This window comes from Rhyacophila brunnea, unplaced genomic scaffold (assembly GCF_057557595.1).
Source record: "Rhyacophila brunnea isolate RB1 unplaced genomic scaffold, BYU_Rbru_1.0 scaffold_22, whole genome shotgun sequence".
Lineage (NCBI taxonomy): Eukaryota > Metazoa > Arthropoda > Insecta > Trichoptera > Rhyacophilidae > Rhyacophila > Rhyacophila brunnea.
In genome coordinates, this window is record NW_028232882.1 from 20,595,858 (window position 1) to 20,611,005 (window position 15,148).

The following is a 15,148-nucleotide window of genomic DNA, read 5'->3' on the forward strand; positions in this document are numbered from 1 at the left end:
CAGATTATTGTTTCTTCTTCGAATCACGATTTCTCGCGTCGATGTGCGGTCGCCAACCATGATTCCAGCAATGTCGTCAACAACAGTCGCATTGAATCGACATACGTGCTCTCCAGCTGGTGTTTTATCAGGATTGATGACAATATCGTGATTGTCACTTTGCAATTCGTGCATGTGTGCTTTGAAGAATTTCAATAATTCATTGTGCTCATTCAACAGGGCGTCCAGTTATGGCATTAGGCAAATTGAGGCTATTGTAGCCGCAACGTACATCCACATGATTGATGTCCTCGCCGCGCCCATGAAGTAGATTTGTAAAAATGTATGTGGTTCGTTTGGCATTGGCAGCAATGAGCCTACTTTGTGGTATACTTGGCCTTTGATTTTGAACGTAGAATGGAATTGTTGACCATTTGCCGCAGTATTGTGAACTATTTCTGTTGCTCCGAACAAAGTCTTTTGGAAGCATGAATTGAATGTGCGAATGGACTTCAGGAACAGGTTTGAATCTGGAACCGTGCCGATGAGCAAGCCGTTCAATGGTTCTGGTGGTATCTCAATTTCTGGTAGTTGCACTTTTCCTGATGCGCAACACATCCCGGCTGACTCATGTTTGAATTCGAGCGCATGACAATGGGGACATTCTTTGTCCATAGCACCAATCAGCACTTTCGGATGAGCGGAATCTTCAATATCTGGCTCGTACTCGAATGCGAGATGAAGGAACGAAGCGGATGTTAATGTTCGATGTACTTGTTGGCGTTGTCGGTCATTTGCTCTGCGCGTGTTAACTACGAACCGGCGCGCTTGGCTCCGTTCCAATTGTCGTTGTTGATTTCGTTCAGCTCGTGCCTCTTGTGATTGAGATGCACGCAATTGCGACATGCTTACACGCACGTTTTTGTTATCTTGTTGGATTTGTTCGTCTGTTCTTTTTGCTCTACTATTTCGTATGTTTGTTGCTTTATTCGTTCGACGGCCCAAATGGCCCCCCTTGCTTCTTGCTGGCATTGTGCACTGTAATACACGCACATAGAAATAGATAAATTAAAATAAATCGTACAAAATTTTGCACGCACTGCGTTGTGATATGACGAATGAAATGTCAAAATGACGCGACGCTTCTCTTGAATTCTTCTCGGACGTAGCGCTATCTGTCATTCAACAACATAAATAATTTCGTTCTGTTTGAAATACGGTTAAATTTGTTCATACAAAAATAATAAAATCGCGATTTGAAAATGGGAGGGTGGGAGTAGGAGGGTGAAAATTTTGGGTTATAGGTATTTTTTTTGCCAAATAATAAAAAAAATACAAAAAAAAGATTGTCAAAAAAATAAAAGAAAATTTTTCTGGATAGAGATACCCTAATCACCTAGCGATATGAAATATACTTGTTGACCTATTCTCATACCTAACAAATATACATAAAAAAATCATAAAAATCGGTCGAGCCATTTCGGAGGAGTTCGACCACAAACATCGTGACACGAGATTTTTATATATATAGAAAATAATAAAATCGCGATTTAAAAATGGGAGGGTGGGAGTAGGAGGGTGAAAATTTGGGGTTATAGGTATTTTTTTTACCAAATAATAAAAAAAAATACAAAAAAAAGATTGTCAAAAAAATAAAAGAAAAATTTTCTGGATAGAGATACCCTAATCACCTAGCGATATGAAATATACTTGTTGACCTATTATCATACCTAACAAATATACATAAAAAAATTCATAAAAATCGGTCGAGCCATTTCGGAGGAGTTCGACCACAAACATCGTGACACGAGTTTTTTATATATATAGAGATGTATTATACAAAAATATAAAAATAATAATAATTAATATTATATAAACTAGAAAATAAGTAGATAATACAACCATAGATAGATATATATATATATACATAATAGATATATTCATAGGTTTTATATATATATAGTCATTTAACTGTCATTTTTACTTTTGTTTGTATGAAATAAAAAGGCTTTTTTATTTTATTATTATTTTATGTATTGATTATAATATTGTAGAACTGGTGATTTTTACAAGTAATTTGAATATATTGATAATTTTAGCTAAATCCCTCAAAAAGACTAGTTCATCAAGTGCAAATAAGTCCGGCTGCAGCAAAAGTTCTTAAATTGAACACTTGCACAGTCAGTGTTTTCTATTTCGAAATAATATTATGATAATTTATCGCGACAATAAATTATATAATTGATATATTATTTGATGACACATGGGTATTGAGGGCAATGAAAAGGCGGATGATCTGGCAAAGGAAGCTGGCCATTCAGGGGTACCATATCAGTGGATATCAGAAAACCTGGACTGGAATGAGGCTATAAAGAAAATGGGCCAAAGTATGTGGGTAGATTTTCACCATAGGGCATCATTAGAAAAGGGGAAATGGAGTAAGTCTATTCTACCATCACCACGAGAGGTGCCCTGGTTTGTAGAGTCCCCTTTGACGAGGAATGAGCTTAAGTTAATACTGAGGCTAAGAACAGGGCACACAATGAACAAAAGATGTGATGTCCTCATGGGAAGAAGCGAATCGCAACTCTGCGATGAACGTCATGTTTTAAGGTCATTGTACATATAGCACTACAATGCCCTAAATATGAACTTCACAGAGTACAGCTGCGAATTGCGGATATCTATGAGAACGTCGACGAATTGAAGGGTGTCCTGGCGGTGGGTAAGATAGAAGAACTAGGCAAAATTGTAAAGTTATTTAACAGAATAGGAGTGAGGACCTGATCGACGGATCCCCTTCAAGAAGAGAAGAGGCGATATGACAGCGAGTCGCATTCAAAGCCTCGGTAAAATCACAAAAAAAATATATTTGATGAATTTTGATTTATTATTATTTCACCTCTGTTGGATTCGGTCAATATAATATTTGCATTTTGGCACCACATAACTTATAATTAATTTTCAAAAACGTAAACAAGTGTGCTTTATTTACCAAAAATTCCGGTATTATGGATTTTTAAAACCGGTTTAACGGTATTGATAAATACTGGTATACTGGTTTTTAAATACCGCCATTGCAATCCCTACAGAGTACATAATGAACGTATTTTCCAACACCAATAAATACCGATCACACAACTCTTAATTATAAGACATAAAAATGTACTACTTGAAACAGGTTTAAATAATGTTTAGAACTAGGTATACTAAGGATACATAATACTATGGTAAAACTAAACTGGCATGGAGTGCATTTGGGCGCCTGAATAGTATATTCAAAAGTGATTTCCCATTGTCTCTTCTCCATTGGCCCACATGCCCAACGAAGGTCAAAATAGAGATTTTATGTTATTTTCAAAGCATTAGCCTGAACATTCCTCAAACGTTGTAGATAATCTATTTATATAATTTTGAAGCCTTATTATCACTTATATTTATTTTAAACATTTGATGACTGCATAAAGTATTTTTATTACATAAAATAGTATTCTTTTAAACCTCTCGCTCTAATGTTTTAGAATATAGTCATATTTCAGTACATAAATGTGTAGTGGTGTTAAGATTTTTTAAATTTATTAATTTTTAAACGCATTTATAAAACCATTAATAAAATTTATGTTAACATTATTATAGTGAAATATTTACCATAAAAAATATATTTATAATCTCTGTGATCCCAAATTTGACAAGAATTAGGCATTTTATTATTCAAAAAATGGGCAAGATTACCACATTTGCAGATAATTCTAAAGATACTGATTATACGCTATGACTTTGACTATTCAAATGTGATAAACATCCTACGAATAATGATTGTTTTATAATAATTATTGACCTCAGAATAAGGTAGTATTTTTAGAAATACGCCATTTCTATTGGCATTTCCCAGTGGTTAAGCTAGAACATACGGCCGTAGCCATAAATTAACAAACTATAACTGAAGTAGGGAGTAAGATTATGTTACCGCGCGTGTTTTAACATGTACCGAACGGAAAAAAATCGTTTTTTTCGGTTACGTTACCTGATCAACATGTATCAGTAATTCTAATCCAGGAATTCATTTTGTTACCTGTTCCCGTTTGGAGTAAGGGGCCCGAAAGCCTTCCATTATAAACGAATGTTCATTATTATCATTACAACATAACCATTAGAATCCCAACCGGGCTGCGCTGAAATATCGTTTTCTCAAGGCAACACAAGAGTCACGGGTCGGCCCTGTGCACAGTAGACAATGACGATGTGCCCTCTACATTTTTTTTACAATCAAATTTATTAATCCGAGTACACACAATGAATTTGCCAAATCTGTAGAACACACAATATTTTTTTCTTGTAACAAAACAGCAAAATCACTAAGTCAATAAATACATTTGAAAGTTATAAATGTGTAGAATGTAGACAATTCATTTCCGTAGGTTTTTAAGATAAGGAAAATCCAGTTGCAAAAATCTTAACATTTTCTTATTAAAAGTATTTTGTGAAAAAAACATTTACTATTCCTTTTCATTTATCTAATCGAGCGTTGGAGCGGAGCTCGGAGCAGGAGCACGGAGCAGTGGAGCAATGGGGTTATACCCGGAGCACCGAAAATTTATACTGCTCCACTGCTCCGGATGTTATTTTTATTATTAAATGTTCATCCTAAAATCATCATAAAAATAAAAATATTATATTTGAGACTTTGCAACACTGGAATTATTTAAAATATGACAACACTGCCGAGTGATAAATAACCTCACTTTTTTGACAGAAGAGGCAGATAATGAAAGACGATTTGCTGGCGGTTTTTTTTAAATTAAATTAACACGTTGATCGCCATGGGGGTCACCGGTGACCGGAAAAGAAGACCTGCATTAGAGTTGTTCTACAGCGTCGGCGGGCACGCGCGCAGTGCATTTTTCAATACGCGGTGACCGGCATGGCCCTTCTGTATATTACTGCCACTTGTCCTGAAAATATGTCTTCCCAGTCACAAAATATAGGCTCACTAATGTAAAGAATGTACATAATGAAAAAAAAAGTTTTCCTTTTAAATTGTAAATGTGTTTTTATTGATATAAAAATAAAAATTAAATAGATTATAAAAATGTAAGTTATAAAAAATATGTAAATAATAAAAAAATAGAATTTCAAAAATGATTATAAGGTATGTATACGCATATTTCCAGTTTATGTGTATCCAGGTATTATACTACCCAATTTGAAAACTTTTATTCCGTATTTGTCCCTTTTCTGTTTATTATACTATCTAAATCTAAATATAATTCGACTGCGAAATGGCACCATGCTCTCGTCAACACATATGGATAGGTGACCGGCGAAATGACCGGCCCGGCGCAATAGAATAAATTAACTTGTTGGCGCCGCGACGGACACATGTGGCCGGCACATCATAAAAACCAATATTTACGTAAAAAATCATCAAAATGAAAAAAAAACATTATAGTCTTTCATAACCTATCAAATAATACCCTAGAAACAAATAATCATTTTTTAACTATTTAGTTGGCGATCAATGTGTTTTAATAATGAAAAGGACGAATAATAAACCTTATTTCAAAACTACTTATTTTTTATTTTTTTAATTTGTATACATAATACATATTATAATTTTTTACCTGGAGCGGAGCAGACCCTGGAGCAGAGCTGGGGCAAGTATCCCGGAGCGGAGCAACTCAAAAAGAGTCCGCTCCAACCCTCTGTATCTAATAAATCTAATAAAATCTGTAATAATAATGAATGAATTTAAATAGTAATGAATCTAATAAAATTGGAGACCGTATAGTAAACGGTCATCTCTTTCCGATAGAAAGCTCACGGCGAACTGTGCCACGGTGAAATGGTTTATAACCGTATTATAAATACACCAGCAAAATCTGGTTGGAAAAATCGGACTTGAAAAAAATCAAAATTTTCCTTATTGATAAAGAAATTCTATGAATGCTAGCATGGAGTTTAATCTTATACATATGCACGTAGGTAATGTTACAATGTATAAGTGGAGAATGGACGAATTATTTGCTGTGTACATATTTAATTAAAAATATTAATAGGTAAGTCAAGACTTTGGAGAGATCATATTTTATTATCATCATTATCCGTCACACTTTTTCCTTTTGTAGCCAGCGAACAATTACAAAATTAATAAAACGGGGATACTGATGAAAATAATGTGAATCACTCAGGGCTCGAAATGGACCGGAGCGCCGTTCCTGTTCGTGAAATCGGTAAAATTATCGCTCCTTCTCGTACATTTTCGATAGATCGCTTATTCCACTAATAATTATTTATTCACACCTTGGTCCTGTTTACAGTGTGTATAATAATAGTCAATATTAGCTGTTTACAATTTGACAATATTCCATAACATTGACTAATACAATACTGTCTTTGGCTTATTTTAAATAAATTTAACCACACTCTGTTGTTTTAAGAGTCACGTCGTATAATGGATGGCCACCAGAGAACTCAGAAATAATAAATAATTATCTGTTCTGTGATGGCCACATTTTTCGGGGGACAACGGAGAATCTTTCGTCATATCTTTGTTCAATCCTCGTTGTATGTCTTCCATTGTTTTCCCCTTGGTACCGTTTTTAAGTATGCGCGCCTGGGTGTCTTCCATTCTTGAGACATGGCCTGCCCAACGGAGTCTCCACACTGTCACGTCTGAGACGACAGGGGATCATTATACCGTGTCCGGAAACTTGTACGTATGTAGTTCGTCGAGTCACACTTCACCGTGAAATGTTGTATCGGAAATATAGCCGTATATTAAAGACCGTCCAACCTCTTTGGGTCATATAGTCATGGCCCCGACATCATGAAGCGGGCCCCCAGGCTAGAATCTTCGGCGGGCCCCGCTACCTATCGCTAAGGATAAAGGCAGTGTGATGCTCTACAGTAGCGTTTTCCAAATGGTGTATGCGATAAAATTAATGTGTATATTTAGTGTTTTTTTGTATATATATGTACATCCATTTGAATTATAAAGTTGTCGAGTATTGATACACAATTAAAAATTGTATTTTTAATAATAATATTATTAAAAGGAAAATAGCGCCGCAGGAGAGTTTTTTTTATTATTAAAGTAAATTGCCGATGTGTGTTTATTTCAGTTATCTGGTCGACTCGGCTCGCCGGGCCCCTCCTGAGCCCGGGCCCTCAGGCTAGAGCCCTGTCAGCCCCCCTCCCCCTTGTGGAGGCCATGCGTATAGTACTGACATAAAATACATGTCTAAATAAAATACGGTTCTTGTTTAATTTATACTTTACAGAAAGACAGCAGTTAGTAGGTAATTTTTTTTTAAATAGCCGAAATACTTGATTATTGTTAGGTTAGGTTAGGTTAGGTTTTCATTCTTGAATTCATGAATTTTGCCAAAATTAGCTATGAAAATTGAATCTAATGTTCATATTGAATCTAATAAAAATGGAGACCATATAGTATACGGCCATCTCTTAACGAAAAGAAAGCTCACGGCGAACTTGCCACTGTAAAATGTTTTACGTACAATTTACATTATACAACGCGTATAGATACTTACTTCGTGACTGTTATAGCTCACATACATCTCCGAAGACCGTGTTGTCAATACATTCGTTTGAAAGATATCCAGTTTCGTTTTTTAAGACCAAACATTCGGTCAATATGGACCTGATGACGGTTTTGAATAAAATATAATAATTGTGACAAAGGGGAGTTTAAATTACCACAAATTCAACGTTGAATAACAATAACAATAAATATACAAAAATAAATAACCATACAAAATATCACCGATGATTTTACGATTTTTATCAATATTGTTTTTTCAACATGCATCTGGAAAAAAATGGATGTATTTATTAATTAGTTCAATTATTAGTCATATATTATCTCATCATAAATAATAAATTTATGAAAGCAAGCGGCGGGGCGGTTCTTTTTGGGGTGTTTATTGCTAAATATTGGGCCTTGGTAGCTAGCTGGCTGTCTACAAATAGGTCCTGTGCAACGTTCCCTCTAATTTTTTTATTGTGTGTGCGGATCAGTAGCAGTCGGACCATCACCCGGTGCGGTAACCACCCCCCCTCCACAAACACGCACGTACAATTTTTCATTAAAACTTATATTTTTAAGGTATTTATTAATTTCAGTGATTTTATCGATATTTGACGTACAAAATTAGTATTTTTTGCACAGATTCGTCTTGCTCGTATATCCGTTCTTTCATCAACGATTAGGTGGCCATTCGATATAATTAGCATGCAATTTAAATGTGATAATTAAAAATTAATTATCAAGTCAGCAGTCAATGTGAAATGAAATGAAACCAAGACTCGCCAAAAAATCCGTTTTAAGGGAGGACATGCCCAACGAAGGTCAAAATAGAGATTTTATGTTATTTTCAAAGCATTAGCCTGAACATTCCTCAAACGTTGTAGATAATCTATTTTTATAATTTTGAAGCCTTATTATCACTTATATTTATTTTAAACATTTGATGATTGCATAAAGTATTTTTATTACATAAAATAGTATTCTTTTAAACCTCTCGCTCTAATGTTTTAGAATATAGTCATATTTCAGTACATAAATGTGCAGTGGTGTTAAGGTTTTTTACATTTATTAATTTTTAAACGTCAATTTTTACGTTAATTTTTAACCATCAGTATAATTTATATCGACATTATTATAGTGAAATATTTACGATAAAAAAATATATTGATAATCTCTGTGATCCCAAATTTGACAAGAATTAGGCATTTTATTATTCAAAAAATGGACAAGATTAACACATTTGAAGATAATTCTAAAGATACTCATTATAAGCTATGTCTTTAACCATTCAAGTGTGATAAACATCCTACGAATAATGATTGCTTTATAATAATTATTGACCTAAGAATAAGGTAGTGTTTTTTTGAAATACGCCATTTCTTTTGGCATTCCCAAGTGGTTAAGCTACAACATACGGCCGTAGCCATAAATTGACAAACTATAATTGAAGTAGGGAGTAAAATGATATTAACGCGCGTGTTTGAACATGTACCTAACCGATTTTTTTTAAACAGTACATATCATCTATTTGCTAATAAACAGATATAATATCACCAATTCTTACTTTTTGCGAATGCATTGAAGATGGTATTTCTGGTTCAACGATTTCAGAGAGCCATTCCAATTTAAATTTATCGCAGGGTTTCTTCTTAATGATCGCATTTGAAATAATCACATCCTTTCCTTTTTGACATTTTTATGAATCGAAGAATTGTGCATGTGATAGTTTTGTGCATTCGAGCAAAACTAAAATCTGGCAAAGGAAACTTTATTTTACAATATTTTTGTGTGAGGACTGTGCGGGGGATGAAAACATGTGTGCGGACACATTTTGGTAGATGTGTGCGCGCACACGCGCACACCTTACAGGGAACATTGGACTCCTGTGTTTTTAGCATATATATAATATATTGTAAAAAGATACACACCAAGAAATCTCCCCCTCTCTCCTCCCCAACATATAATTGATTTTTTTATTGAAAGTATATAAGAAATCATAACAAATTTAAGTAATATGGTTACAAAAATTATTAAATTTATACTTAGTATATATCTGAATTATATCGTGTACCGATTTGAAATAACCTAACCGAGGACAATTTGTTAAAATAAAAGTTTAATGAGACGAATGACAATTATGCCGCAGGCGACTGTTTTTACTATCCGTGAATCAAACTTGTGATTTTTTTTTATTAAGTATTTAAATATTGTGAATTTATTATTCAGTTCCTCTTCTGACGCCCCGTAATTACACACAATGATATACTGTTTATAATACTATGCACTTATCCATCCTATTGGGACTTTGAAAGAATGTTTTTCACTGTTTCTGTATATAACAACTTTAATATTGTGATGAATTAGTTATATACCGGAGATTTTAAGCGCCTTAATAAGAATATACTAGGTAATTTTAAATTTGTATATTTCCTTTTAATTTTTCGGACTTATGCTACAACCTGAATCCTGCCACCCTGGCGTTTCGCACCCCCAACTCACCCGCTTGGCGTGTTCCTAATAGTAAAGTAAAGGCGGAATGCAGAAACATTTGTCATAACTAAAATTTCCTTAGCAGAAAACACTATGCATTAACATTGTCCTTAGTTAAGATCATTTCTATTGAAAATAATACCATATTTAAAAATTCTCTTTCCTATAGTTTAGGTAAATTATTTTATAATTGTTAAACGATGACAAAAATATGACGACTGCATTTTATAAATGCAGTTATACATATTAATATTTAATTATAATACTCTTATGTTACCGTTATAAGTCATTATACGTGATTCCACAGGCACCGCAAGATATTTTTTTAATATGATAACACTAGCGTCAAGTGTCATTCTATCATCTGGCATCTTGTATTTCTGCGGGCTGGCGTATAAAAGTAAAATAATATTCTGCAAGTACATGCCAAACGAATCAACACTATCAATATCCATATTGAGATACATTGTTGAATGAATTTGAGTGTATGGACTGTTTTATATTATAGACATGCGAATTTATTTTGACAGCAGCTGTCAGTGGTAAATGGTAATACAGAAGGGGGCGTGTTCATAACAAAAGTAGTCTATGGTTAAGGATTCCTTAACTCTATACTCAGGATTGTCTATAGTTAAGTCATGCTTTTCGGCGACTTATCCTTAGGATCAAAATCTTAGATTGTGCATGCCGCTCTAAGAGTTTAGGTCTAGATAAATATTTTATTTGTGTATTACGTGCACAATTCACGGATTCAGAAACTTTAAAAAATATAAATTTAAGATTTAATTTTTCGGCATAAGGAGCGCATATAAATGTTTCGGGGGATGTTTTTTTGTAAATTCTGACCCAGTAGCGCACGTCACTAATTTGGTACGATATAATATTGTTATAAATTGATTTTTAAAATGTCCTGGTGCTGACTTATAGAAAAATATGTTTTTGTTTACTTTCAGTTTCACTGACTATGATATTGCAAGGGATTTCACTTGGATGGCCGTCTCCTAATCTTCCAAAGTTACTAGGGGGTGAAACTGATCTCCAAGTAACCAAAGTAAGCACTTCGGGAACATTATATGTTATAATTTATAATATTATGTAACCATTATTACGCAGAAAGACACCAATCCTTTATCAGTTTATCCAGTAACGTCCCTAGACAAAATGCCACCCCATTATACAGTATTTTGTATTATCCTTTCATGACTTCAATATCTAAGAAATACATTATTAACAAAATATCTACCACAAAATTTTGTTTAAATCCCATTTCTACTTCAATAGACAACATTGGGAGTCCACGGTTTCAGTTGAAAAATACACCTGACAACTTTCAAAACTCGCGAATGACTGACAAAAATATTTGGATAAATTAATTAGGTACCTAAGTATGTATCTACCTACAATTCAAATATAATTTGCAAATCTGCACGTGTCATTGGTGGTCATCAAGGAGTGATATCCAAAGACAACGGAAGTAAACTAGACATCGCGACCCCGACGAAAAAAATAGTCTTGTTAAACTTTTTATGCTAATTAATACATTTTGTTTCCAACCAGTGAGCTGAATTTTTTAATGGAAAGATATTTCCGTTATTACTAAGTTTAGGTACCTATTCCTATATATATTTAATGATTCTCCTCGATTTGCCGCCTTTCGAGTAACTGCCGCCCCCAAGCGACGCTCAATTTGCCTACCCCTACGGGACGTCACTGAGTTTATCAACTGCAAAACAAAGTCGATAAACCAACTTATAACGTGCATTGAAATGCCAATGAATCACATAATTGACATAACCGCATAAATACTGAATGAATTTATCAATACCGCCGTTTCGTTATTTCTCATTGAATACCGGTATTCGTTGAAACATATAGAAAAAAGAAGTAGGTACATATCAATAAATAATATTGCTATTGAAATCAATTTACAATATTATTTTATAGCAACCTATTTACAAATACCTATTATAGATTTAATACGAATAAGTCCGGGTGCAGAAAAGTCTATCTCAAATTCAATGCGTAGTTATAGAATAATTGAAAATATTTGCCAAGAATGTTTTCTTTTTCGAAATAATAATATGTTAATTATTATTATTCATCGCGACAATTCTATAAGCAGTAGATATATTTGAGGGCAGTGGCGGCCGGTGGTCTTCTGAATAGCATTTTCTGGTAGTGCGCAATCGTTTTCCTTCTATATAGAGAAGATCTTCTTCTTTCACCCTGTCACGACCCAGCATTGGGGCATAGGGCAAGCACAAGTTCGCGCCACTTTCCTCGGTCCATCGCCAACTCTTGCGCCTCCCGCCATGTCAGACCTTCAGCACGTAGGTCGCCTTTGTGGTACCGCTGCAGGGTGAGGGCGGGCCGGCCATGGCGACGGAACCCTTGAGGCTGTGCCATAAGGGTACGAAGTTTAAAACTCTTTGGCGACATCCGGAATACGTGTCCTAGCCACGTAAGGTCGTAAAGCGTCTTATCATGATTACCTCAATCACCGAAGGCTGCCGTGTTCTCTTACCGACTTCTCAGAAGGTAAATTAAATATGTCTTTGTTTATTTATAATATTTAACAAAAAAGTATTTGAACAGCTAGAATGATTTAATATCAATAAAGAAATATAAATGTCACAGTTTATGGCTTTACGCTCCGAGCGAATAATGCGTCAGCCAAAGAAATAACCGCTGATGTGTTTTTTTTATTATTTTGAATGTATTTGAGTGGCTTAGAAATAAACGCAGCAGTTTGCATTTTCGTAAAATATTGTCGATTCATTAAATTTAATATGTTAACTGTAAAATTGTTAAAAATTAACTCGCCAACATTGTTATAAAACAGAAACTGGCGTTTTTGTTTCTAGAGTCCTTCGTTTCGTGCGCCGATCTAAAAGTGTGTAAAAATTCTACACAAAACACCATTACAGCAGCGCTCGAAATGGAAAAGTTTACGAACCGGAGCGCTCGACAATTTTCTGACGATATTTACATAGTTAAATTTTCTATTATATGGCCTATCTAGCGCAGACGGTCAAAATATTTTTCCCACGAGACGGAGCGATAATTTTATCGATGTCACGAACCGGAACGGCGCTCCGGTGCGCTCCGGTCCATTTCGAGCCATGCATTACAGGAAAATTCGGCCACCATTTAAGTAGTATACAATGACCTCATTGTATCCTGTGCAAACTGAAAATCTATTTGGATCGCAATCGCTTTGCGCTCATAAACGGAGTATTGTTCATAATACTGCTACATGCTCTCCTTCGCGAAGTGAGTGATACACGTATAAATAACAATGAAAAGTTGAGCGATGTGTTCAAAAATGCAGGCAGTTCGTAGCACTTGCATGGTATTAGAGGAGCCGCCGCTGTTTGAGGGATTTTGTTGAATTTTTATATAACTTTCGTTGGTTTCAGTCAATATGTCACGTGACGTCATAGTAAGCTGCCGCTACGGGAAAAGTGTGTAATCTCGTTTTTCTTGATGTTCAAAATGTTATCAGACTGATGCTTCCATCCCGTAGCACATTTTGAACCTTTAAACTAGTTTAAACGAACATTGTTAGTTAGCAAAATCTGTCGAAATCATCAGAACAACAATAAGGTCACCTCACGTTGTACTGCACTGCATCGACACCTGCATGACTGAATGAACGTTTTTATCATCTTCTACATGCCTACACTTTTCGACTGTGATGTCAAAATCACGTTTTTTCTTTTTAGATGTTGTCTATTATCTATGGTCTGCAGGTTGGGTTCTGTTCAAAATATGACATTTGGTTGTCAATTTTCAAGTAATTTTAACGCACGCATATGTAGAAACTGTTAAAATTAATTGAAATTAGCATGGATAATTAATAATAATTCAAATTACTAATATATTTTCGTTGGCACACTTCATCAGTGTCATTCTTCAGTGAATTTACAGAGATAGTGATCGTTCAAAATATTTTGCAAAATGACGAAACTATAGATTAAATTTGTCGCCGCGACAGCGTGACAGTTAAGTAGGCGACATGCAAATCATATTTGATTCGCGCTTTTGTCATAAATTATTATTGTAGGTATATTTTTAAATATAATCTCTAATAGAAACAATAACCGCACGCCACTGATTATATTAAATAACAAGTAGGAAGGTATTAAATTATTTCACCTTAAATATTTTAATTAGTTAAATGTAAGGAGCTTAAGCCATTTCTTGGAAAGCCGTAAAAATACAATAGGTACCTATGTAATTAAAGTATGTCACGCTCTATTCAAATACAATTTTATTATATGTAATATAGTGCAGGATCCCATAGACTTGTCGTATACATAATATGCGGAACGCATTCTGACAATTGGAATGGGTTCTAGGGGTCACCAAGATATATAATGTCGATGTTGCCAGGCGATATTAGGGGTCAATTTTTTTTTATTGAGGTTTTAATTTTTTTTCTTATAACCCACCAAAAATTGTTCTGAGTTCTTCAATAAAACCAAGACCGAATCAGGGATTGATTGAAAATGCAATAATTGTACCATGCCATCGGCATGGTCGTAGAACGGTTCGTCCCATTTGAAAAAATAAAAATAGCGGGTAGTGCAATGTGTTCAAAATTATCGATTCTTAGGACCCTCCTTGGCTTAAATTATTTTATTTAGTAGCATTTGTGTATAGAATCACCCAGATTGCTTTCTTTACCATATTATATGCATATGACATTAGTTTTAGTATTATGGTTGATCCAGAAACAGTGTAGGTTGCATATTATATAGGTAGGTGAATACCATATTATATGCATATGGCATTAGTTTTAGTATGATGGTTAATCCAGAAACAGTGTAGGTTGCATATATAGGTAGGTGAATAAATGAAATCACGATAACCACTAACCACACTAAGTACACATTTATTAAAGAAAAGAAACAAGTCAAGTGTTCAAACTGCTTTAAGTATCATGATCACAGTTTTTACAAACACTAGGTACTTACACATTTGCACAATGATATACATGTCAAAGCCGATTTCTTATAACTACATGATAGTGTACGGCAGTTAGAACTACAAATAGTGGATCAGATGAGCTTTTCCATAAATAAACTTGTGCTGAAGCCTTTAAACAGTGTAAATACAATGAATCATTTA

The 15,148-nt window shown here is 34.4% G+C and overlaps 1 protein-coding gene across 4 annotated transcripts in view; it reads left to right on the top strand.

Moving 5' to 3' along the window:
• LOC147070188 (facilitated trehalose transporter Tret1-like) overlaps positions 1-15,148 on the top strand; it is a 52,614-nt gene that overhangs the window by 16,834 nt on the left and 20,632 nt on the right. For all 4 annotated transcript variants that reach the window (XM_085950022.1, XM_085950025.1, XM_085950021.1 and 1 more), the window contains exon 3: positions 10,969-11,066. In XM_085950022.1, coding sequence (XP_085806148.1) covers positions 10,969-11,066 — 98 coding nt within the window. The remainder of the gene's footprint in view (positions 1-10,968; positions 11,067-15,148) is intronic.